The sequence below is a fragment of the Schistocerca cancellata genome, chromosome 2, assembly GCF_023864275.1.
Source record: "Schistocerca cancellata isolate TAMUIC-IGC-003103 chromosome 2, iqSchCanc2.1, whole genome shotgun sequence".
Taxonomy (NCBI): domain Eukaryota; kingdom Metazoa; phylum Arthropoda; class Insecta; order Orthoptera; family Acrididae; genus Schistocerca; species Schistocerca cancellata.
The window spans coordinates 380,983,988-381,010,122 of NC_064627.1; the positions used below are offsets into that span (position 1 = coordinate 380,983,988).

General features: G+C 39.8%; 1 protein-coding gene across 1 annotated transcript in view; it reads left to right on the forward strand.

The window, feature by feature from the left end:
• Positions 1 to 26,135, forward strand: part of LOC126145841 (putative defense protein Hdd11) — a 49,644-nt gene that overhangs the window by 12,993 nt on the left and 10,516 nt on the right. The window contains exons 2-3 of the mRNA XM_049915584.1: positions 7,518 to 7,842; positions 15,429 to 15,520. Of these exons, the coding sequence (XP_049771541.1) occupies positions 7,519 to 7,842; positions 15,429 to 15,520 (416 nt within the window). The 5' untranslated portion in view covers position 7,518. The remainder of the gene's footprint in view (positions 1 to 7,517; positions 7,843 to 15,428; positions 15,521 to 26,135) is intronic.

Here is a 26,135-nt window from a genome sequence, read left to right on the forward strand (position 1 = left end):
GGTTCCACACTGTTTTGGAGTGGCATTATGTGGGGCTAACGTATTCCCCTGGTGGCCATGGAAGGCGTCATAATGACTGTACAATACATTAATGCCATCCTCTGACCAATAGTGCAACAATATCGGCAGCATACTGGCGCTGCATTCGTCTTCATGGGCAACAATTTGCATCCCCATCATGCTCATCTTGTGAATGACTTCCTTCCGGACAATGATGTTGCTCGACTAGAGTGGCTAGCATGTTCTCCAGATGCGAACCCTATTAAACATGCCTGAGACAGATTGAAAAGGGCTGCCTATGGATGACGTGACCCACCAACCACTCCAAGGGATCTATACCAAATTGCCATTGAAGTGTGGGATAATATGGACCAACTTGGATAGCATGCCATGATGAATACAGCCATGCATCAATGCAAGAAAACATACTACTGTGTATTAGAGGTACCAGTGTGTACAGCAATCTGGACTACTGCCTCTGAAGGTCTCGCAGTTTAGTGGTACAACATGCAATGTGTAGTTTTCATGGGCAATAAAAAGGGTAGATATGGTGTTTATGTTGATCTCTCTTCCAATTTTCTGTATAGGCTCCAGAACTCTTGGCACTGAGGTGATGCAAAACTTTTTTTGATTTGCGTAAATTGTATGGACATACAGGAAGGTATATTATTCACTGTAGTACCTAACTCACAACTCTGCAAGACTAATAGTAGTATTTCTATTACTCCTCTGACAAGCAAATGCAGAAGATACATGTTGACAGAAGTTGTGGTATTTGGAAGGAAATAAGATTAGAGTTAACGTCTCATCAGCTCATTAGAGAAGGAACACAATGTCTGGTTATGAAAGGATGGAGAAGAATATCGGCAATGTGCTTTTCAAAGGAACCATTGGGGCATTTTCCTGGGGCAATGTAGGAATATCATGGAGAACTTAAATCTGGATGGTCGGATGGGGATTTGAACCATATCCTACTGACTGTGGGTCCAGTGTGCTAACCTGTATGCCATCTCGCTCGGTCATGTGATTTCGGAAGAATGAGTTACAAATCATGTTCTGACCACCTTAACTTAGGTTTCTCACTATTTCCTTAAATTAATCCAAGGTTCTTTAAATGAGGCCTAGGTTTCCAGAATGAGATTTTCACTCTGCAGCGGAGTGTGCACTGATATGAAACTTCCTGGCAGATTAAAACTGTGTGACGGACTGAGACTCGAACTCAGGACCTTTGTCTTTCATGGGCAAGTTCTCTACCAACTGAGCTACCCAAGCACGACTCTCGCCCTGTCCTCACAGCTTTACTTCTGCCAGTACCTCGTCTCCTACCTTCCAAACTTTACAAAAGCTCTCCTGCAAACCTTTGCAGAACTAGCACTCCTGAAAGAAAGGATATTGTGGAGACATGGGTTAGCCACAGCCTGGGGGATGTTTCCAGAATGAGATTTTCACTCTACAGTGGAGTGTGCACTGATATGAAGCTTCCTGGCAGATTAAAACTGTGTACCGGACCGAGGCTCGAACTCGGGACATTTGCTTTTCGCGGGCAAGTGCTCTACCGCCTGAGCTACCCAAGCATGACTCACACCCCGGCACACAGTTTTAATCTGCCAGGAAGTTTCATATCAGTGCACACTCCACTGCAGAGTGAAAATCTCATTCTAGATAACTGCTATTCTTCAGAAGCTATTAGTACCACTATCATTTGCAAGAAGGGAATAGTAAGAATATGTGGTGCATTGGGAAGTACCTTCTGTCATGCACTTTACAATTGTTTGTAAAGTACAGATGTAGACATATAAAATGAATAACAGAACATTATTCATCCATGGTGACTATTGCAATTGGAAAGCCATCATTACACTGTATCTTTTATAGTGTTTGTTCATCTGCATGATACTGTCTCCTTCTGACTATGTGTCACACTATTAGGAAAATGCCTGGCATTTTACAGGCTGCAGGTGCAATTTTAGGGTTATTTTATGAAACATCTAAAGTTTTCATTTGACCTACCATAACATCTGATGTATCCAATGAAGGTGGCACATGAGCAATACCCAGGTATAAAATGAATATGAAGTTTATTGTAACACACAAAAACATTATTCTCTAATGGTAATCAGTTTGGAACACAATAATTGGAATGAAGTCGCTTCTTGAATACTGAAAGTACAATAACAATCTCTGAAAGGTAAAGGCCTGAAAATGTCACAGTAAATTGAATATTCCAGAATCTAAGCACACCACAATCAAAGTCTGGAAGGGACATGCAAAAGTTAAATTCCTAAAGTTAAAGTCCAGCATATTGCTAATGAGAAACAAAGATAAATATTACAAAGTCCAATTGCTGATCATGGCACTTTAGTGCAGTGGCCATGAATGGTGCAGGTCCATAGCTGGCTGCTCTGGAAGATGAAGATTGGTGTGGATGGAGGCATTGTCATAGAGAGAGATCCCGTTTGTGGCAATACTTTTGCAATTGGCATCTGCCCCAGGAAACTCACTCAGAGCTTACTGGTGAAGTGTAGGGCAGAGTGCCAGCCTCAATACTGCCTAGGCAACAGGATACTGCAGGTACTACTTTCAATCACATGGCTCATGGAGGAGATAAGGTTCACAGGTCCAGTAACCCGTCGTAGCACTTGGTTTTGTCATGCCTGGTGGTTCAGCAGAGTGCGGCCATCCTTTGTCTGTCATCTGAAGAGCTGTTCCCTGTGAAGTCTGTGTTGTTGGTTTCTGGATGAGTAGGCACAAAGACTCACCACAGTATTCCCCCCTTCCCCCTCCATCCTGTGTCCCCCCCCCCCCCCAAAGGAGAGGAAATGTGGTAGCACATCTCCATGTCTCTGAAATGGGCTGAGTTCCCATTGGTGGCTGGGGCAGCTGAGGTCTACCTCCATCAGCGTTGGCACTGGTATGGCATGTGGGGCAGCTAAGTGCCCATTCAGGGACTGGCCACAGACTGGAACTGAGATAGGCCAGCAGTGTCTGGGATGGGTACTGTGGACAATTCCGCCTCTGGAACAGAAGATGATGACAGATTAACAGACCCAGGAAAAGGACCACAAAGAGGCCACAATTGCTTAATGTGTTTACAACATACTGTGTCATCTTGAATGTCTCTTTGGGCATGGCCTGATCAAGAAGATTGGAAATGACTGCAAGAAACCAATGCTGGCATTCTTTGTTTTGAAGAGAAGTACCCACACAAGTTGTTAGAGAGAGAAACAGTGGTGGCTGGACCACTGAGAGGAGGGGTGGGTGCAGGTGGGATGTATGACAGATAACTGCAACCAATGTAGTTGGCTGTGGAGTTTATCTCTGGTGTTGACCTGTCCTGGGGAATAGAACAATAAGGATCCAGAAAGAGCATAAGGACCTCATGAGGTGCAGTATGTATCAGCACTATACCACTTGCTTCACAGAAAGCAAAGATTCCATGAAAGCAAATTGAGGGCCATTATTTGTGACAATAGTTTCTGGGAGCACTCCAATTGAAAAGAAATTGAGATAGGGTTGAGTGGTGTGCCCTGCATATATGGTAGACATGTGAAAGACACAACAAGCATCTATGGCAATTAACCTGGGTTATCTCAGAAAGGGATCCACAAAATCCATGTGTATGGTAGCCCCGACCAGGTGGCAGAAGGGCCTGGCCAAGGGAAAAAACATCTTGGAGGGGTAGCCTGCTTGCACTGCCTGCAGGAGGCAACCATGTGGGTGATCGCTGTGTCCATGCTCTGCCAGTAGACACAATGGCAGGCCAGGCACTTTGTCACCACAACTTCCCATTGCCATATTTGCATGAGAGACAAGATACACTGCTGAAGGGCCACTCGGATCATAACCCTGGTCCATCCATTGTCCCCCTGGAGATGGATCATATCATTGAAGATGGAGAGATCAATCAAACAATACAAGTAGGCCTGGACCTCTGGATGTTGCAGCTGCTTGCAGTCTGGTGGCCAACCATGTAGCACCAGGCAGAATACCTCATTAAGCACTGGGTCCTTGGCAGTGTGGCATGTGACAAGGTTGGCATCAAACTTCAGCAACCTCAGCAGTGACTTCCATGTGGAAGCAGACTGTGGGATTGATGTGAAAGGCTGGGTCCTGGGCCAAGGGCATGAGGAGATCAGCATTAGCACGCTTGAAAGAAATAGAGCCTGGCATTGAAGGCAGCATTCCATATTGGCTGGAATATTTGCTGACACCTTGAAATGAGGGAGTAAATACTTGTGGTCTGTGAATAGCATGAAATGGCGGCCATAGACATAGTCGTGGAACCTTTTTTGAGCCAAATTTGAGTCCTAGAGCTTCTTTTTCTATCCAACTGGAGTTATCCTCTGCAGCGGAAAGACTCTTAGACACAAATGCAATTGGCCACTCCCATCAGTCACATATGAAAGGACCACCCCAACCCATTGTCTGATGCTTCTGCTTCCAATATTGGAGGCTTGGAAGGGTCTTTTTCTGTGAGGCATGTGGGGGTGGAGGAGGGCACATATCAAGTCTTGGAAGGCTTTATCACATGCCAGTGTCTGATGACAGTGAACATTTTTGCATAAGAGGTGGTGTAATGGTTCTGCAACTGCTCACGGGAGCATTGTGACCTCTGCCTTGGGAACGGGAAAAGTGTCTATGACTCACTGGGCATTAATGGTTGTCTTGAAGTCCCTGCAAATGCAAAACGTGCTGTTTGATTTCTCTACAAAGTCAATGGGGATGGTCCTTCAGCTGTTGGAAACAGGAGAGAGAATACCCTCATCCTGAAACCACTATATCTGCAGTCAAAGATTGGCTCTGAGTGCAAAGGGAACATTTCTGATTTTGAAGAACTTCTGTGCCGCTGATTGGAGAAGAGCCACATGTGCCTCGAAATCTTTGACAACTGAGGAGGGTTGCATGAACACTGAGCTTAACTTAGAAAAGAACTGTTCTAGGTGGGATTTGGCAACCAGCAGCTTGACAGTATTGTGGATTTCTAAGCCAAGAAAATTGAGCAGATCCAGGCCCAAGAGACTGATTGCTCCCAGAGTGTCAACAACCAAACACTGTCGGTGAGGGCAGTTGAATGGTACTGAACTTGGGCTGTAAATTGGGCATTGACTTCAATGATGTAACTGCTATAAATACACAGCGGAGTGTTAAAATGTTGAAGGGGAGAGGACATCACACGATAATAAGATTGCCAATTTATGATGGCTGCAGAGGACCCTGTATCTATCTGCAGATTGATGAGTGCATTTTTGATGGCTACCATTAGCAATGGAGATTCCTCTGAGTGTAGGAGCACAGACTGAGAGTACGATACATCTGTGAACAGGTCCACCCTGTCATCCATCTTTGCATCCACTCACAAGAGGTGCATTAGCATGCTGGTAGGAGCACAGGTGTCTCTAATGACTAATAAAATGCTAGCTACAGAAATAGACCTGTTGATGGTGGCATCTGGCTGCTGAGTTTTTGCCTGAATTGTGTGAATCTGACCCAGGTTGGGCAGGGGGGGAGGGGGGGGGGGAGTAATGACTGGGGCTGAGGGCAACATGTTTGTTGGGTGGTGAACACTTGTGATGGGGCATGCAGGGTGGATGATGATCTGAGAGACTGTTCAAAAGCTCTGACAATGTGGAGACTTGTTTGTAAAGAAGGATCTTTCACTTTAAAGAGATCCATGTGCAGTCCCACATAAGGAGCATGCATGAAAATCACGTTCCAGACCAAGAAAGCCACATTCGATTACTGACACTGAGGATTACTACACTGGAAATGGCAGTCATGAGATAAACCATAGAAACGGGTGTTCCATTCCCAGTAAGACAGTTCATTAAATTTATAGTAGCTGGAAAACTTGCGGCGAGCTGCTGCCACATGCACGTGGGAGTCAAAGTATTCTAACAAACTGGATTTCAGCCTGCTATAGGGCAGAGTGTGGGGTTCCACTTCTGGGTTAAGTTGTTGCAGGAGGTGGTAAATATCTGGGTTCTCGTATGCCAGAAAGAAGGCACACTGCTGCAGATCACCTGTGATGCCATGGGCTAAGAAGTGCTGTTCCATGTGTGCAACATAGTGTGCCCACAGACTGACCTTCCTGGCGATCTGCTAGAACAGGAGGGCACCATCCAGAAGCTTTGACCATGGAGTTGATGTGGGGGGGGGGGGGGGGGCAGTTAGAGAGCTCTGTAGGTGACATGGAAAAGGCAGGTTGCAGGTCATGAGAGTGCTGCTTCTACTAGAACATTAACATCACACAGTCAGAGACATCTACTGGTTCCATCATGAGAGTAAGTCTACTACTAGAAAGTGGAAGAAGACACACAAAAACAATGTCTACATGGGTCAGAGCAAGTATGAGAGACACTGGCTTGGGGCAGGAAGAAGAAGGAGAAGAGAAGGAACCTCATCGCCAGACAATGTGTCCACTGAAGGCAGCATAGATAAAACCAAGTAACTTCTTTAATACTGGGAGAACAATAATAATCTCTGAAGCCTGAAGATCTGAAAATGTCACAGTAAACTGAAAGTTCCAAAATCTAGTGAGTATACACAAAGAGTGCCACAATCAAAGCCCCAGGAGGACAAACAATAATTAAAGTTCCTAGGGACACGAAAGTTTAAGATCAGCATATTGCCAATGAAAATAAAGAGAAATATAACAGAGTCCAACTGCTGTCATGGCACTGGAGGCCATGTCTCTTTGGTGTAGAGGTTATGAATGGTGTAGGTCCATAGCTGGCAGCTCTGGGAGGCAAAGGCTAACAGTGTTGGTGTCATAGCAGTGGCTCCAGAGTGAGATCCTGTTTCTGGGAAAGCTTTTGCAATCAGTGCCTGGCCCATCAAACTCAACTACTGGTAGAGAGTAGCCCAGGCACTGACCTAAATACTGCCTGGGTGTCAGTACACTGCAGGCACTACTTTCAGGCATGCAGCCCATGGAGGAGAAAAGTTTTGTGGGGTGAGTGACCTCTGGTGGTGCTTGAGTTGCCACTTGGTGGTCACATGATATGCAGTCGTTCCTTGTCTGTCATCTGAGGAGCTGTCCCCTATGAAGTCTGTGCCTGCATAATCCATCTGGGTTGTCGGTTGCTGGCTGAGTGGGTGCAAGACCTTGATATAGCAGTATCTATGGGCACAACAATTTCTGTTGTCATTATTTACTGTAAAAGATTGCAATAATTACATAATTATAACATTACCAATGTATGCATAACACAGTCATGAACATATTCTCTCAATATTCATTCTCATCACAAATGGACTTCTCTATATCCTCCTGCACCCTTGTACAGAAAAGAATAAATGGGCCAACAAATAGATCAAATCAAATCACTTACATTGTTTTGCCTCGCACCTGTGGAATTACTTGCTAAAGCGATTGAAAAAAATTGTCTTTCTTGCAGATTATGTATATGTATGTTACATACTCTATCATTGCATTACTAACCATTCCCCATAACTGTGCTATTGTACATGTAACCATTTTGATATGAAACTGACAGTGAGCAAACACCTTGTTTCAGAATGAAGGCATTTATTTTGCTGGGAGTAATATGCTTAGGTGCACTGATGCACCATGCAGCTGGCTACGGCAGTGGTGCACCCATCGATGCTTGTGAAGATCTTGTGCCACAACACGGAGTACCAGCTCGGAAAGACCCCTGTCCCTATGTTATCACTGTCAGTAAGAGGGAAATTAAAGTAGGTGAGCCAATTAAGGTCACCATCACTGGTAAAAAAGGTGAAAAGTTCAAAGGATTTATGTGTCAGGCACATGAGAAAGGCCGAGTGGGTAACTTCCAAGAAGCTGATGGAGTCCAGATTGTTAACTGTAGCTCAGGAAAGCAGGTAAGGGCTTTACTCAAGAAATAATTCATTGTACAATGAGCAGTAGAAATAGTTCTGAAATTTGATAATATCATTGCTCTTAGGTGTGGGAATGGGGGTGATGGCTGCTGTGTTTTAATGGACCTCACTGATAAATGACATATTAATGTACACCATGAGCTGCACTTTGAAAGTATTTATTTTCAAGTTCAGTATTCAGGCACATCATCTGTGAAATGGTTTTTATTGTTTCACAGTAACAACATGTACACATGACAATCTGTGTACCACAAAGATTCACATCATGTTTAATGGACATAAAGATTGTATACTTGACAGACATGTCAGATGATGTAGATGCACACAGTATGTGTCAATGATGAAAAGCTATATACCCAAATACCAGTCTGGCATATAAATATTTCCGAACTGCACCTCATGATGCACATCAAGATGTCATTTATCAAGCTATAGAGCACTGAACATGCAAGTTCTGGGCCTCATTGATGGACAAGGCCTTTTCAGATCTGCATGAAGAGCTGACTTTCAGAGATGGGAGTGGCATTTGAAAGTTATACACCAAGGTTGTAGCAGATCTCCACCTTTGCCCAGAATTATGTTGGAGTTGACAAACTTTAAGAAGTTCATATTTTATTAATATTAAAAAGGAAAACACTTCTGAAAGTTCTGCAAAATTATATTTCTTTGTTCATGAACTGGCTTTCATTTCCTCAGGCCATCTTCAGAGAAACAACTGCACATCGCAAACATAGATAAACATGTTGTGCGCCTTACACAGACATTATTTGAACAGAAGACACAAAAATGACAAAATGTTTACACAGGAAAACATTGCAGTAATTACTTCAACCAAAAAAAGGGGTTAAACAAAGTTTTTATAATGAGATACATTCAACAAATAATGAGAAATAAGATGAATGCACAGTTTGACTCTAGTATTTGTAACAAAAACTTAATTTAACAAAGGGGACATGGAAAATGAGTCTGTTCATTTAATACTAGGCTGGCATTCTTTGTCATGTGTTTCTTGATTTCCAGTATTTACAGTAGAATCATCTTTCTGCTTTTCTTGACAGAATATAAAATTTCACATTTGACATCATATTAATTATTTCTACTAAAATATGAGCAGAAAAGGTCAAATCTTTCTTCCTTAACCACCAGCTTCTCTCATGTTCATGTAGCCTAACTGCCACAGTTTTTCCTGACTGACCAATATGCCCTTTTTCACACTGTTTGCAAGTGATTTTATATACACCACTCCTTGCAAAGGATTGCAATTTGTCATTACTTCTGATTAAAATTATGATGTGTTATTAGTATTATAAAATGCAGGTCTGTAGTTGTGAAACTTTAACTTTTCTCGCAAGATTGTCTGGAATGTTGCCAATAAATTGATTTTTGCACCAGACCTTGTAAATGCTGAATGACTGCTGTTGACCAAAATATAGAAGTCATGTAAATTTATTTTTATTCATCTTCATTTTTTCATAGAATACTATCAATCAAGGGAGTGCTTTAGCCACTGCTGGAAGCAATTTGTTTGATGGTTTGTAGTTCTGTTTGAAAGGCTGATTTGGATAGTGGAATAGATTGAGACAATGCACTGTTGAATGGAAAGCTGCATGTTTGTGATTGTGAGGATGCTGGGAACTTGCAGGAATCACCATAGCAGCAGCTATGCTAAATGCATGCTTTCTTGTAATAACATTTATGTTAATATCCATGAAATTTGTGGAAGAGCCTCCCAGACCTATTATAAACTGAATTTTGTTATGTTGTGGCTTTTAATGCAGTAGTAATGTATCTAATTGTCTAATGTTACTACTCCACAAACACAGCCCTCATCAACATATCTGAACCAATACTTGATTTTACAATTCAATGGCTCTTTTGGTAAGAAATTTTTTTCAGAACTCTCCATGACAATTTCAGATAGTACAGGACTAAGAGGTGAACACATGCTTAGACCATTATACTGACCATAATACTTGTTTTGAAAGTAGTAGTAGTTCTGTTCTACACTTATTTGAGTACCATCAATTATGTCATGTAATTCTGAGATTTACTTTGGATTACTGGAAATATCAACTGATACGTTTACAGATTCATCAGTAGGAACATTTGAAAATAAGCTAGCGCCATTGAATGATGCTACTTTAGAACTGGGTGTGATTTGCATATCTTCCATTTTTGTCAACAAGAGTCATAGAATTTTTTATACCAAACTTAGGTCTAAAACTGGTTTTCATTTTAATAGTATAATCAATCTCTTTCGATAGTAGGTAACATGGGAGCAAACAAGGATACCACTAGTGGACATACTAGAACACCATCTTTATGTAATTTGGGTAAGCCATATAATTTAGGAGCCAAGGGATTCGTATTAGCTAGCATACAACTGTCGGTTTCAGATATAACACTTTTGCATGAACTAATGGCAGTTTTCATTTGTTCACTGAAAGGAGCAATGTGATCTTTTTGTAGATGTTGGAAATTGGAACTATTAAGGTGCTGGTTCACTTTTGTAATGTAATCACCTTTGTTCAAAAGAACTAAACTGTTGATTCATCTGCTTTGGTAGCAATGACATTACTGGAGATTATTTTCTTCTTGACATACTGAACTCATTGCATGAGAGTTCGTCACTAAAAGCGGCAGCAATTTTTAAATCATGGGCTACCAAATGTTTTGTAGAAACATCATCACCTTTGTTAAATGTATGAGAGTTCATCACTAAGAGCGGCAGCAATTTTTAAATCATGGGCTACCAAATGTTTTGTAGAAACATCATCACCTTTGTTAAATGTATCCCCACATAAAAATTTGTTTACCTTATTTTCCAATTAATGTAATTATTGTAATGTTTTCTTATGTAAACACTTTGTCATTTTTGTGTCTTCTGTATAAATAATGCCTGTGTAAGTTACACATAATGAACATCTGTGTTTGCAACTTTCAATTGTCACCTGAAGATGGCCTGAGAAGCTGAAAGCCATTTTGTGACCAAATAAATATAATTTTGCAGAACATCAGTAAGGGTTTTCCTTTTGAATATTATAATCACGTTCTGCCAACCACCAACAAAAATTCAATCAATGTTTCCTATTTTCTTATTTTATAAAATGTTAGATAGTCACCACTATTTTAATATAACATACTGTACACTGATGTTTAAACCAAGGATTGACTACCAGTCACATATTCAGGATTCACCTTACTAATGTGTACACTCTATTTAGTGCAGAACAGCACACAATTCTCAAAGACACTGGAGAAAATGACATGTCATCAAAGTTTCTCATATGGTAAAATATCCCAAGTGGCCTCATACACTTTAGGAAATGTATCCACATGAAATATACAGGATTCATTCATCCTTCTTCAACAGCAGGGTAGTCGCTATCATTCCGCTCGGTTGCAGGGAACCTCAGGAAATGAGCAAGCAAATTTAGCAATCAAAGTGACCTACAGGGAACAAAATGTGACATATTGAATGATTCAGCTGCTGACCATCATCTTTGTGCATCACTGTGTTATGCAACTGTGGGAGGAGGAGTCACTGGTAGTCGGGGACTATTAACTGTATTGGAGAACCTATCCAATGATGTGCTCACATCAGACTCCAATGGGATGAAGTAATCCTGATCCACCTCTGAATTGAACACTAACTATTAATGCATGACTTCACACTTTCAAAAGAGGTCCCTTGCGTCTGTGGTGTAAAAATTGCTGCATTCCATATTTTAACTGAGTTACTTTCATCTTTTCCTGAGGGGCAGAAGCTAATTTAAGTGGGGGCTTGCCACCCATTTTACCTATTGGCAGCATAAGTGTGGTACAATTGGACAGTAGTCTAAGATTTTAGCAGTTAACTGTGATTCTGGATGAGAAGAGTGTAGCAGATAATATAACAGTAAAATGACTCTGACATATGTGCTGTGTGAGTATTTTCTGTGCATCCACAAGTAAGAGTGACAGTCATATATTGTGCAGAACATCATTGTCAATTGCATTGACTACCAGCATGTGAAGAAGACAAAATAGTTGGGATGGTGTGCAGGCACTGAGTTCTTCACTGCAGAGCAATTTTTCAGGTCACTTGGCTTCTGACTACAGCAAGCACATGTTTGATAGAGATGGATTCTTCAGTGCATGATGGTGAAGCTAGATGTCTTGTACTTCCATACCCATCTGCTTCTTAAGTGCAGCCACCACATAACTATATTCAGTTTCATGTGAGGTGATGTGAGCCAAGAGAAACTGGCTTTCCAGTTGTGCAAACCACAATAATGGATTATAATGATAGGAAGGTGGGGGTTTCATCATAGTTGGACTAAGGATCATGTTTGCTGAATTCTGTATGCTTATCATTTGTTTGAAGTTCACGGACAACATGAATAACCAAAGAGTTTACGTAAGTGTCAACAATATTTAGGTTGAAGTATACACAGTACCCAAAATGAGTTGTGACTGGATGTTTACCAAAAGTACAGGCATCTGGTGTCCTTGTGGAATCACTCGTAGACAGCATTTCATTGTTAGCTGCTATCCCTAAACAGGTGAGAGTCTCAGCTGGGGAAAGGGCTGACTTAAACCTGTCAATGGATATCATGAAGGAAGAGTCATTGATGTCAACATTGAGTATTCTGTCTGTATGATCGTATGGTGCTTGGAGAATTTTTAGAATGTTGTGATGTCAGATAAAACCTGTTTATAGGACTTTAAGTGATAGAAAATGAATTGTCACTTGATAAAATTTCCTTCTGAATCAGCTGGATGCAGCTAGTGAACTTGTGAATGTAGATGTTGTACAAAGTCTGATGCTTCAATGACATTGTTTGACATGTCAATGAAGAATTCTCTAGGTAGTCAAAGTCTTTGTCCACACATCAGTTCAGCTGTTGTGGCCTAGTGGGACAACAGGGAAGCTGTCAGTTCAATACTCTGTGAAGCATCTGAGTGAGACCTTGAACTGTTTATGGAGCTCTTCCATGAGACCATTAGCAGAAATGTGGTAGACACAGGTTCGAATTCAGTTCATGCCAAGAAATGCTGAAAGTGATTTGAAACTCAGATCCTTTACAGAAGTAAGACTCAAATTGTTTGTCCTAATTGGTAGTGATGTGGAGAGAGATGCTAAAATGTGGAATTCACTCGCAAAAGAAGGTGTGGCTGCAGTTGCTACTGTTGTATCTTTCATTTTATAGGTTTCAGGCCAGCAAGAGAAATGGTTAAACTGTCAGGCAGTACTGATATTCTTTGGCCAGTGATAAAGATACAGTAATGTCAAAGTGGGCATTGTCACACTGTTGATTCAGTGGGATGAAAGTACTGAGCAGAACAGTAATGTGCCAATTTAGCTCATTTTTCTCAGAAGCACTGGCAGAGAAATGCCTTGAAATCATTCTTAATATTTGGCCAAGAAAATGACTTCTTCACTAGTCATACAATAGTCCTTACTATAGATGAGAGAGGCTGTGAAGAGAGCAAAATGTTTGCTTGCAGAAATCTGCTGTAACAAACAGTCGTGCTTGTGACATTGATAGATCACATTGTAGCGATTAATCTGGGAATGGTATTTGAATGCATTGGAACTGTAAGCCTGACAATGTTTCAAGAAATGCCTTCAGTTCATTGTCTCTTTCCAGGTCACTGGTAAGCACTATGAAGTCAAGCTCCTTTGCAGTGCCATCAGTATGAAATAGTGCATCTGCTGGTCCATTCTAGTCACCAGCAATATGTCAAATATCCACAGTAAATTGCACAATGAAGTCCAAATACTGTAACTGGTGTGGTGATGTACTGTCTGGCTTCTGACAGAATGCAAACATGGATGGCTTATGCTCTGTAACAATAGCGAAATGTCTACCTTCAAGCATTTTCCTACGCTTTTTGATTGAGACATATGCCTCATAAGAGCTTGCAATCATACGCTGACCCATTTGCTTGTGAAACTGATAATTTTTTCCTAACCAAAGCTAGGGGTTGCAAGTCACATTGTACATGTTACTGTAATACAGCTTCAGTGGTAGTTGACGATTCATCCACCATAACTTGAGAGATGCGCCAGGAAGAGAATAGGCATAAGTCCACAGTAGCACATGTCTAGGTCTAGGCAAACCTTTTAGTATTTCATTGAGGTGTGCTACCAACAATGCATGATTGTGCATAAAAGTCAATAAAAACTTGTCAAGCCCAAGAAATGGCATAGTTCTGATATAGCAGTGGGCAATGGGAATTGAGAGATAGCTTCAACTGTGTCTTGAGGTGACAGGATTCCTTGAGCATCCTAAGAATTTTATTTGCACCACTTCAAAGACACATTTTGATGGATTAATAACCCAGCTATATTCTTATAGTCTAGTAAACAGTTGCTGTATATGTGCTAGATGCTCTGCCTTATTGGACGACATTACAAGCACATCATCAGCATACACATAACAGAACTCTAATTTATTTCATTCATTAGGTGCTGCAAGGTACAGGAGGCATTGTATAGTCGAAATGGCATTTGCAGAAATTCATAAATGATTTTCAGTATATCTTCTGGTGTAATGGGTATATGACAAAAAACATGGATGAGGTGTATCATGGAGAAAACTGTCTTGCTGTGGATGTGCATAGCAAAAGTTTTGACATATGGCACTGAGTAATGATCAGGTATTGTTATGGTATTAAGCTGTTGACAGCTGCCTCAAAGGTGCACCCATTACTGTTCTTAGGAACAGTATGTAGTGGTGAGCCCCAGATACTATTTGAAGAGTGACAAATTCCTTGTGATAACTTGATGAGAACTCTTGCTCTGCAATCTTCAGTTTATCTTGAGGCAGATGATGAGGCTGTGGGTGGACTGATGATCCTGCCATGCTGAAATTGTGATGATCTTTCGAGTATTTTTCCAATACTAGAGTTGGCAATGGATGGGTGACTTCAGAGTACTAGCAAAGCAGGTTGTAATATGGTGACTTTCCAGCAATAAATTTGGCTCCAGCATGGTTGGCATGGTGTAGGTGTCCATGATGAGACGACTGTGTTGTAGACTCAAGCAGACATTGATTGTGAAGATCTGGGAGAAGGCTGTAAACAATAAGGAAACTGCTTCAACAATTCAGCATAGCACAGTGGCAACAATGGATATTCATAGGAGCTCACATCAAAAATTTAAATTTAAGTGTAATGTGAGACAGCCGCAAATCTTGATGGTATATCCATTCGCAGCATGCACATAGTTGCCATCAGTACTTTGCCATGGAGGATGAGAAGAGGGGTGAACTGAGAGATCAACCCCTGTGTCAATGAGGAATTGTAGTTTGGTAGAGTGCCCTGTTATGAACAGTTGACAACTGAGTCTGCTTTGAAATCAACCACCATTGCTGCTGATTTGCAGCAGCATTTCCATTATTGCAAGGTGATGCCTTAATGTAAATAAATTTTTATAACAAAAAATGGTATTTTATGGATAGTCTATGACTTCACATGTCTGTAATATTATTGTTCCATTTTAAGTTTTCAATGTTGATATTACTTATAAAGTGTTCCTGCACATACAACTTAAACTTACAGTCAGTTTCAATCATTTGCAGGATGCTGTAACTCACATCAGTGCCGACGAGAAACCAAAAGTAGAATTCACCTGGGTAGCATCTGAGAAGCTTGATAAACCTCTGACATTTGTGTAAGTTGAAATATTTCCTTTATTTTGAAGTTATTATATTTAATAAACATAATAGATAATATGGATTTCTTTAGTATAAGTTTGAATATGTGTCAAATTTCTGAGAAAACAGCATCTGAAAATAACAAGAAAAAATTAATAAATGAGAAACTGTGCAAATACAATGACACTAAACTGGTGATAACAATTTAATGGCAACATACATAGAATCAATAATAACAGGTTCACAAAGAAAATTCTAAACATTGCTCTACTGATAAAGAACCAAAACAACTGAATAACAGAAAGTCATGAATATGTAAAGGAAACTGAAGTATATAAAGATATCTTTCAGGATTGAACAAAATTTTAAACCATAATTAACACTCACAAATTTGCTCTGAATCCCCCCCGTCCCCAACAAACTATATTATTGACAGAAGAATAGAGAAGGAACACAATGAGTGAATGAAGATATCTTGGAAGGAGAGGATAAAAGAAGTGCTACACAAATTCAAATGCACACTGCAGTTGGGAATAAAAAAAAAGATACTAAACTGATAAAATGTGAGATAATGGTTGCCAGTATCCTTAGATCTTCACAACAACTACAGATGCTTTAAATAACCAAGACCCATGCATCAGACACTTTTCATTTAGGTGAAGTATTGTTTGAACAACATTTGTCAAAGTGTCCGCTGTGATAACCGTGCATGCTGTTTCAATTTCAAAACAGCTCATTATGTGTAGCTTGTGTTGGTGAAAAAAATTCCTTGCCATACTCCTCTCAGTTACAACTGGCTCCTTTAAGTGACTTTAGACACTTAAGTGATTGCTTGATAAAGATCATAAATGATTCTCTCTCCATCCCCCTTAAGCTATCTGAGTTTTTTCTTCACATTCAGTGTCCTTAACAATATTAATGAGAGCTTCCTTTAGTTTCACCTTTCCCAAACATGAATATAGAGTCTTAACTGCTGCAAAATTTCGTTTATAGTGTGCATCATATTGGAAATATATTGAGCAGAAAGAAAGGGTGATAGGGTACTAGGGAAGCGTGGATGAATAAGAGATTTCTTACTTGCTTACACATGGTGGCAGGAGGGGCTGAGCTGGAGGGAGAGAAAGACACTCACAACATTGGCAGATCTTATAGTGTGTCATTGTAGACAATTGACATGTTTCACCACTGAAGAGTGGCCAGAGCACATTTTGGAGAAAAGTAGTTACTGCTGTTCATGACAAAGTGCCCAGAAGGACATTAAATATCATATTTATCCCCCAACATTGGGGAAGTGACTTTTAAGTAAAATGTCTCCCCTTTATGGGAATATACATAATTAATGTATGAGCACAGGTTGTAGACACATGATTGGCAACATGTGAAAGTTTGGGTCATGCTCAGATAGCCAAATCATAAGGCAACAACTCACAATAACCAGGAAATCCCAGTTCAAGTCATGGTCCAGTACAAATTTTCACTGTCGTCAGTCCATCTACAGCCGATGGTAGTCCATATTCACAGCTGTGAATACAGTTCATGTCCTTTGGACACACACAGTACTGGTGGTTTTTTCCCAGTTTGAGGGAAGGATTAAAACGTGTGGCATTTCACATCTAAGACAGAGACTGCTTTACACAAAACCAAAAGCCATTTTTCTAAGATCTGAAGCATTTGGTGTGTTTGTTCATTGCAAAACCACTATAATAAATCAATCAAAATGTTTTGTTGATTATTTTGATGCAATAGGCCATGTGACTTTTCCCCCTTGTTTCCACAAATGCAAATAAGCTGAAATAACATAATTATTTCAGACAAATAACTCTCTAACCTTGAGTGTATGATCTGATTCACTCAATCATAGTGAGCCCATCCAGAAGGGAACCTTTAGGGATGTGGAATGAACCAAGGTATACTTTATCAAAAAAGAAACAAAAAATAGAAACTTAGGCTGTATATTGTATTAAAAATAAACTGTGACTACACTACTTAACACTGTTCATTTTTATGCCATCTAAATTTAATACAACATAGTAGAAAGAAAGGTTTTACTTTGAAGAAATATACTGCTTCTTCAATTTTTATATATTTCCTTTTGGTAGCTTGATATTTATTTGATTACAATAATATTTTTCAAAGAAAATATTTACCTATATCTGTAAGTACTGAATCTTAATTACAGTGGGCTGCATTACTACTCATCATACTGCTTTATAACAAACCATGCTACTTGTCATGTAGCTAACAGCACTTTTCAGTGCTTGACTCTAGATATTCTGGTAATTTGTAGGGAAAATGGCAAATGAGGTACATTTTTAACTTTATTTATAAATAGTGTGGATTCCAATTGCCCACCTCCATAGCTGAATGGTCTGTGAGGCTGACTGCCATCTGGAAGACATGAGTTTGATTTTTGGCACTGTCAGGAATTGTTCCTTGGTGGGAGGACTGAAACAGGGTGCACTCAGCTTCATGAGGAGCTACTTGACTGAGCAGTAGCACCTCAAGGTCACAAAAACTGACAATGGCCAGGAGAGCAGTGTGGTGACCTCACACCCCTGCATACTACATCCAATGACACCATTGGTAGACAATAACACAGAGGTCAGTTGCTACAGATGGACACACCAGGGCCTATGGACAGAAATTATGTTTTTCCAGGATTCCCATGACTCAGTACTGACCCTAAAACATATTTTGAAGATGGGTTGAAGAAAGGCAAGCCTACATTTATAGCTTTTGTAGATTTAGAGCTTCTGACAATGTTGACTGGAGTACAATCTTTCAAATTCTAAAGCTAGCAGAGACAAAATACAGAGAGCAAAAGGATATTTACAAGGTGTACAGCAAACAGGCTGCAGTTATAAGAGCTACAGGAGATCGAAGGAGGTGCAACGGTTGCAAAGTGAAAGAGATGGGGATGTAGCCTACATCTGACTATCATCTGTACATTGGCAATGCAGTAAAGAAAACCAAGGACAGTTGAAATCTGGTTATAAGGTGAGCTCAACAAAAGTGAAGCAAGGGTAGTGGAATTTAGTCAATTTAAATCAGGCAATACTGAAGGAGTTAGATTAGAAAATTGCGTACTTAAAGTAGTAGGTAAGTTTTGTTGCTTGTGCAACAAAATAACTGAAGCTGGGCACAGGAGAGAAAACATACACTATGTGATCAAATGTATCCAGACACCTGGCTGAAAATGACTTACAACTTTGTGGAACCCTCCATTGGAAATGTTGGAATTCAGTATTGTGTTGGCCCACCCTTAGCCTTGATGCCAGCATCCACTCTCGCAGGCATATGTTCAATCAGGTGCTGGAAGGTTTGTTGGGCAATGGCAGCCCATTCTTCACAGAGAGCTGCACTGAGGAGAGATATTGATGTCAGTCAGTGAGGCCCGGCATGAAGTCGGTGTTCCAAACCATTCCAAAGGTGTTCTGTAGGATTCAGGTCAGGGCTCTGTGCAGGCCAGTCCATTACAGGGATGTTATTGTCATGTAATCACTCCACCACAGGCCATGAATTATGAACAGGTGCTCGATCGTGTTGAAAGATGCAATCACCATCCCCGAATGGCTCCTCGACAGTGGAAAGTAAGAATGTGCTTAAAACATCAATGTAGGCCTGTGCTGTGATAATACCATGCAAAACAATAAGGGGTGCAAGCCCCCTCCATGAAAAACACAACCACACCATAACACCATCGCCTCTGAATTGTACTGTTGGCACTACACGCATTGGCAGATGATGTTCACCAGGCATTTGCCATACCCACACCCTGCCAAAGGATTGTCACATTGTGTACCATGATTTGTCACACCACACAACATTTTTCCACTGTTCAGTCATCCAATGTTTAAGCTCCTTACACCAAGCAAGGCATCATTTGGCATTGACCAGCAAGATGTGTGGCTTTGAGCAGTCGCTCGACCATGAAATCTAAGTTTTCTCACCTCCCGCCTAACTATCACAGTACTTTCAGTGGATCCTGATGCAGTTTGGTATTCCTGTGTGATGGTCTGGATAGATGTCTGCCTATTACACATTACAACCCTCTTCAACTTTCGGCGGTCTCTGTCAGTCAACAGATGAGGTCGGCCTGTACGCTTTTGTACTGTGTGTGTCCCTTCATGTTTACACTTCACTATCACATCAGAAACAGTGGACCTAGGGATATTTAGAAGTGTTGAAATCTTGCATACAGACATTTGACACAAGAGACACCCAATCACATGACCATGTGCAAAGTCCGTGAGTTCTGCAGAGCAACCCATTCTGCTCTCTCATGATGTCTAATGACTACTGAGGTTGCTGATATGGAGTACCTGGCAGTAGGTGGCAGCACAATGCACCTAATATGAAAAACATATGTTTTAGGGGGTTTTCAGATACTTTTGATCACATAGTGTATTCTTTACTACTAAGGCACTTTAGTAATCAAGTCAGTTTAAGGATATCCCTGTTTTTGAGGGCATCCGGATACTTTTAATCACATAGTGTAAAATGCAGACTGGCAACAGCAAGAGAAACATTCCTGACAGAGAAGAATTTGTTAACATCTAATTTAAATCTAAGTGATAGGAAGTCTATTGTGAAAGTATTTGTTTGGATTGTAGTCTTTTATAGGTGTGAAATGCAGATGCTAAGCAGTTCAGCCAAGAAGAGAATAGTTTTTGAAATGTGGTAGTACTGAAGTATGCTGGACATTAGATATGTAGATAGAATAGCTAATGAGGAGGCACTGAAACAGACTGGAAAATGAAATTTATGGCACAACTTGACTAAAAGAAGAGATTGGTTGGTAGGCCATATCGTGAGGCGTCAAGGAATAGTTGCTTGGGAATGGAGGGAAGTTTTTGAGGGGTGGGGGTTAAAATGTTTAGAGTGAAACAAAGGCATGAATTGCAGTAGTTATTCAAAGATAAAGAAACTAGCACAAGACAGACGAGTGTGGAGAGGTACATGAAACCAGTCTTCTGACTGAAAACCGCTACAGCAATAGTAATCTCCAATTTTGAGCTTTATGTTAGATTCGAGTTTGTTGAATAACTTCCCCCCTGGGCACATAACTTCATTCAGTGTAAATCATGGTTCAGCTTTAACTGATTTTTATTGTCAGCAAAACAAAACAAAACAAAATTAATAGAGAATGTGATGGGAAGCCATTGTCAGAATTCCAAGATCTGAAAAAGGCTTCTTCAAGGCATATGGTTACAGTATCTACTCTACACCATGTTCTTACTACTCACTTTTGCTAAATAAACCCCCTATTTAATTTAAGTGCACTGATCCAGAAGATACATTTCATAAGACACTAAGGAACAAAATTATCCAAAATAAGCAAACACTCTTGGTTTTCATCCAACACAGTGAATTATGCTTCTCAGGGCAAAACACTGAACTGAGCCTCTCGATTGCTTATCTGTGTGTTGGCTCCATTTTAAATTATTATCCAACTGGAGTCAAGGAATGTTACACAGGATGTTTCATTTAGTGTGTGATTTTCTTCTTCTTCTTCTTCTTCTTCTTCTTCCGTGTCCGGAGCAGAGTGTGTGATTATTAATGTCTACTTCTGGTGATAAAATGCCATTATTGCTTTTTAGAAATTACATAATATTAGTCTTTGTTAGATTCAGGCTTAAACTGTTAGCTTTAATCACTTTTAGGTTTGTTTGAGCTGTGTCTGATAAGACTGAGTCTGGTTTCTTAATTAATATGCTTGTGGATTTGCCAAGGAAACAAAATATATTAATGTCATAATTTTTCTTGTTAGCTTTCCCACCACTTCATTTATGAAGTCCTGTATTGTTTTCCCTTTGTAAAATTCCTTAAAAATGACAAAACTCAGGGGCAGTTAACATGTTCTGCCCTGTTATATGAATCAGTATTCTGTCATAGATCACTTTTTCAAACACTTTTGGAAAGGCTGGAGTGAAATTTGACTGTAATTAGAGGTGGTTTGGTTACCGTATTTACTCGAATCTAAGCCGCACTCGAATCTAAGCCGCACCTGAAAAATGAGACTCGAAATAAAGGAAAAAAAAATTTCCCGAATCTAAGCCGCACCTGAAATTTGAGACTCGAAATTCAAGGGGAGATAAAAGTTTTAGGCCGCACCTCCAAATCAAAACAAAGTTGGTCCATTGTAATATGAGACACAATTTAGGTCGAATGAATGACGATACAGCTACAGTAGTTTGGTTCGAGTCGTAAGCTTAGCAGTTAAGCTTTACCAGATATCCATTGCTATGCGTCAGGCGCTCCGTCCGTATTTATACGGGTATCCTTCCTTTTTCACGTGCTTCGTCTGGTTTGAATCGATTGTTTATTTTGCTTTGATCTGATAAGTGCCGTTTTCTTTGTTATAGGTGTTTGCGTCACTCTTAAGCTGAAAATGCATTACTGCACTGCATTGTTTGTCGCATTCTGATAGTGCGTGTTTACGGCCTGTCGCGGCTCGCGGCATGGCTTGCTTTTGTGCGCGCTACCGCCGCGTACAATTAAAAACAAAAAGAGAGCAATCGTCTCATTAGCGAAACAATGGCAAGAGACTGCTATTTGTTGTTACTTACACTGCTGCTTTCTTTGATAATGATCAACAAGAATCAAATAATAGACTGCGTATGATAGAACATGTTCTGAACGAGAGTTAGGCGAAAATTTTTCTCCGTTTGAAAATCTTTGCGGCCGCTTCTTTATTACATCAAATTCTGCACAGAAATTAGAGTCATCTTAGATTTAAAAATCTAGTCACTTGCCGTGCTTCATTTCTGACTGTATCACTATTAGGCATAAGAATAATACGAATATAAAGATGACACGATACGTATATCCTTCCGCGTTTGCTGTTGTCTCTCTCTAGTTTCGTAGTTTATTAGGCAGATAGGATTTAAATGAGATAGCAGCAAACACGAAAGACTACATGGCAAAATGTTTATATTCGTATTATTCTTATGGTGAAGAGAATACTGTATGTGATACAAATTTCATCAGGTTCCTATAAGCAACCATCTCTTCTCACAGATAGGAAAAAATTCAGAACGTAGAGTTGGCCATATTGACAAACATCCCAAAAAGTCTTGCCAGTCAGATTTTCGTAGCACACTGAAATTGTGCTACATTCGAAGATGAACAATACGGAATTTGTATTTACTTCGTTGGATAATGTATGAAAATGCAGTGGTCGAAACTCGCGGCGGAGAAAAAAAGCTCGTCTTCCACTTTTTTTTTTAATTTATTTACTCACGCAGAGGTTTTGGCGCCAGTATTTATCTTTGTGCCTACAAAGCATGCATGCGTAGCGCTACATATATTCGACGGCAGAAGTTAGTTGTGGCGGCACGTACCAACATTTTTCTTAACTTCCGCTTGCTTTGCACTCGATTCTAAGCCGCAGGCGGTTTTTTGGATTACGAAAACCGGAAAAAAAGTGCGGCTTAGATTCGAGTAAATACGGTATCTGCAGTTTTACAGTTGGATTTTACTACAGAAGGTTCAAGTCTTTCAGCTGATTTTTTCCCACGAATCACTGACTGATTACAAAGATAACATATGGATAATCCTATCATGTCAGTGAAAGAGTTTAATAATCAGCAGAATTACTACTTTTTGGTGATCCAATGAATTCTTTATTTTCCTTGTTGGCTATATTTATGACACTAATGCTTACTGCTGGTCTATGTAGTGTTTGCCCAACTAAATCTAATGCATCTGTTTTGGTTGTTTATTAGTGGATGCACAATTCTCAGCCACTGTGAGAAAGTAATCTTTGAACTTGCTGACCAATGATTTGAAAGTGTCACCATTTTTACTGCGGCTGGTTTTGAGAGTGTAATTTCATTTAGATACTAATTTTTATTTGTTTTTCATTTAATAATTTCCAAAATATTTTTGCCTTATTCTTGGATAACTTTATATTTTGAACATCAGCACAAGAACTCATGTAACAGCCAAAGTCCCTTGTTGAAATCTTACAGTCAATGACACAACTTGACAAAGATGACTGCATAGTCAAGAAGTTGACAAACATGCTCTAGATATCTATAGCTAACAATATTATGTAAAGAAAAGTTGCTACTCACCATGTAGCGGAGAAGCTGAGTTGCAGATAGGCAGAGCTGAAAGACTGGCACAAAAAAAGCTTTTGGCCAGTAAGGCCTTCATCAAAATAGATGACAGATGCACACACACACACACACACACACACACACACACACACACACACACACACACACACACAAATGCAACTCACACAAATGTGACTATAGTCTCAGGCAACTGAGGCACCATTGCATGGTGGGATTGGCAACTGGGTGGGGTAAGAAGGAGCTGTTGCCACTTCCATCACCCACTAGGGCTACACCTCACAGTGTGGGCTCAGTTGCCTGAGACTACAGTCACATGCATGCGAGTTGCATTTGCATAAGTATGTGTGTGTATCTGTCGTCCATTTTTGATTAAGGCCTTGCTGGCCAAAAGCTTTTTTTGTAACAGTCTTTTTGTTTTGCCTATCTGTGACTCAGCACCTCCACTATATGATAAGTAGCAACTTTCCTTTTTGTAATATTGTTACATTCCATCCTGGATTTTCCATTGTTTGATAGATGATGGTATCTGATGATGATGATGTGTGTAATTTGAGGAAAACCATTTATGGAATTTACCAGGCAGGTTGGCTGTGGCACACCAAATTGAATGCTACAACTGTCACCACAGAGGATCATATTCATCTTTCATTCAGGGAATTGGCTGGAGCTCTGATGTACATTGCTGTAACTACTTAGTCTGACATATCTTATGCAGTCAATAAGTTAAATCAATACAGCAACAGTCAGAATATTATTCATTGGCAAGTTACTAAGTGAATCCTGAGAGATTTCAAATGAACAATCAACAGGAAGCTAATATATATCAAGGATAAATGTACCAAAACTGATGGAGCATTGTAAATGGGTTAGAAATTCACCTTTTCCAAAGTAGTGATCTCATGATATTCAAACAATCAAGCAATTCACCAGTCATTATTCATTAAAGAACTGGGACTGAGATACCTGTAAAATGTCTCTTTGTTCAAGAACAATCACCCTGCTGGAAAGTTAGCATACAATCAAGTTTTCTCTCAAAGACATAATATATTCACATAAAGTTTCATTTAATATGTCAGGCTCTTTGAGAATTTCCACAAAAACTGGAATATCAGCCAACATAAGACATGCATCCAAGCTTGAGAAGTGTGGTGTGGTCATCAAGTCTAAAATTATCAAATTAAGACTTCTTCCTTAATTTATATCATGGCTGTAAAAACTGAGGGAGCACTTTAGAATTTAAATTGTTGCTGCTACATTCTTCCTTTAGTACTTTCAGATGTTTCTTTACTTGAATAGTTCTGCCTTTTTTTCTTTTATTTACAATATGCATTGTGACTCAGTTCTCTTTAACTTTGTGTGTAGTATACACACACAGTACAGTTGTTCTGACATTACATGTCATGGCCACATATCCGTAATGTCCCCATCAATTATTTCAGGTTTTTAACTTTGCTGGTATACAGACAGCTGTTGGTGTTCTGTGATATCAGTAAAGTGACATAAAAGGTTATATAAAGTAGCAGACAAAAACAACAGCTGAGTAGCATAGGATGAAGGGAAGTGGCCTTTTCTTAAAGTACTATTTTCCCCCTAATATTTATGTATATATGCATAGAGTAAACTAAGAGTATTTTCTATGATTATCACTATGAGCAGATTAGCATTAGTTGTAATTGGTTGTTACTAGATTAGATTAGATTAGATTTACTTTCATTCCAATTGATCTGTAGTGAGGAGGTCCTCCAGGATGTAGAACATGTCAGAAAAATAATAATAGATGAGAAATATTTACCGTATTTACTCGAATCTAAGCCGCACTTTTTTCCGGTTTTTGTAATCCAAAAAACCGCCTGCGGCTTAGAATCGAGTGCAAAGCAAGCGGAAGTTCTGAAAAATGTTGGTTGGTGCCGCCACAACTAACTTCTGCCGTCGAATATATGTAGCGCTACAAGGGGATGTTTTGTAGGCACAGAGATAAATACTGGAAATCTCTGCGTCGGTAAATAAATTAAAAAAAAAAAAAAGGTGGAAGACGAGCTTTTTTCTCCGCCCCCCGAGTTTCGACCACTGCATTTTCGTACATTATCCAACGAAGTAAATACAAATTCCGTATTGTTCATCTTCGAATGTAGCACAATTTCAGTGTACTACGAAAATCCGACTGGCCAGACTGTTTGGGATGTTTGTCAATATGGCCAACTCTACGTTCTGAATTTTTTACTACCTGTGAGAAGAGGTGGTTGCTAATAGGAACCTGACGAAATGTGAATCACATGCAGTATTCTCTTCACCATAAGAATAACATGAATGTAAACATTATGCCACGTATTCTTTCGTGTTTGCTACTATTTCATTTAAATCCTATCTGCCTAATAAACTACGAAACTAGAGTGAGACAACAGCAAACGCGGAAGAATATACGTATCGTGTCATGTTTACATTCGTATTTTTCTTATGCCTAATAGTGATACAGTCAGAAATTAAGCACGGCAACTGATTAGATTTTTAAATCTAAGATGACTAATTCCTGTGCAGAATTTGACGTACT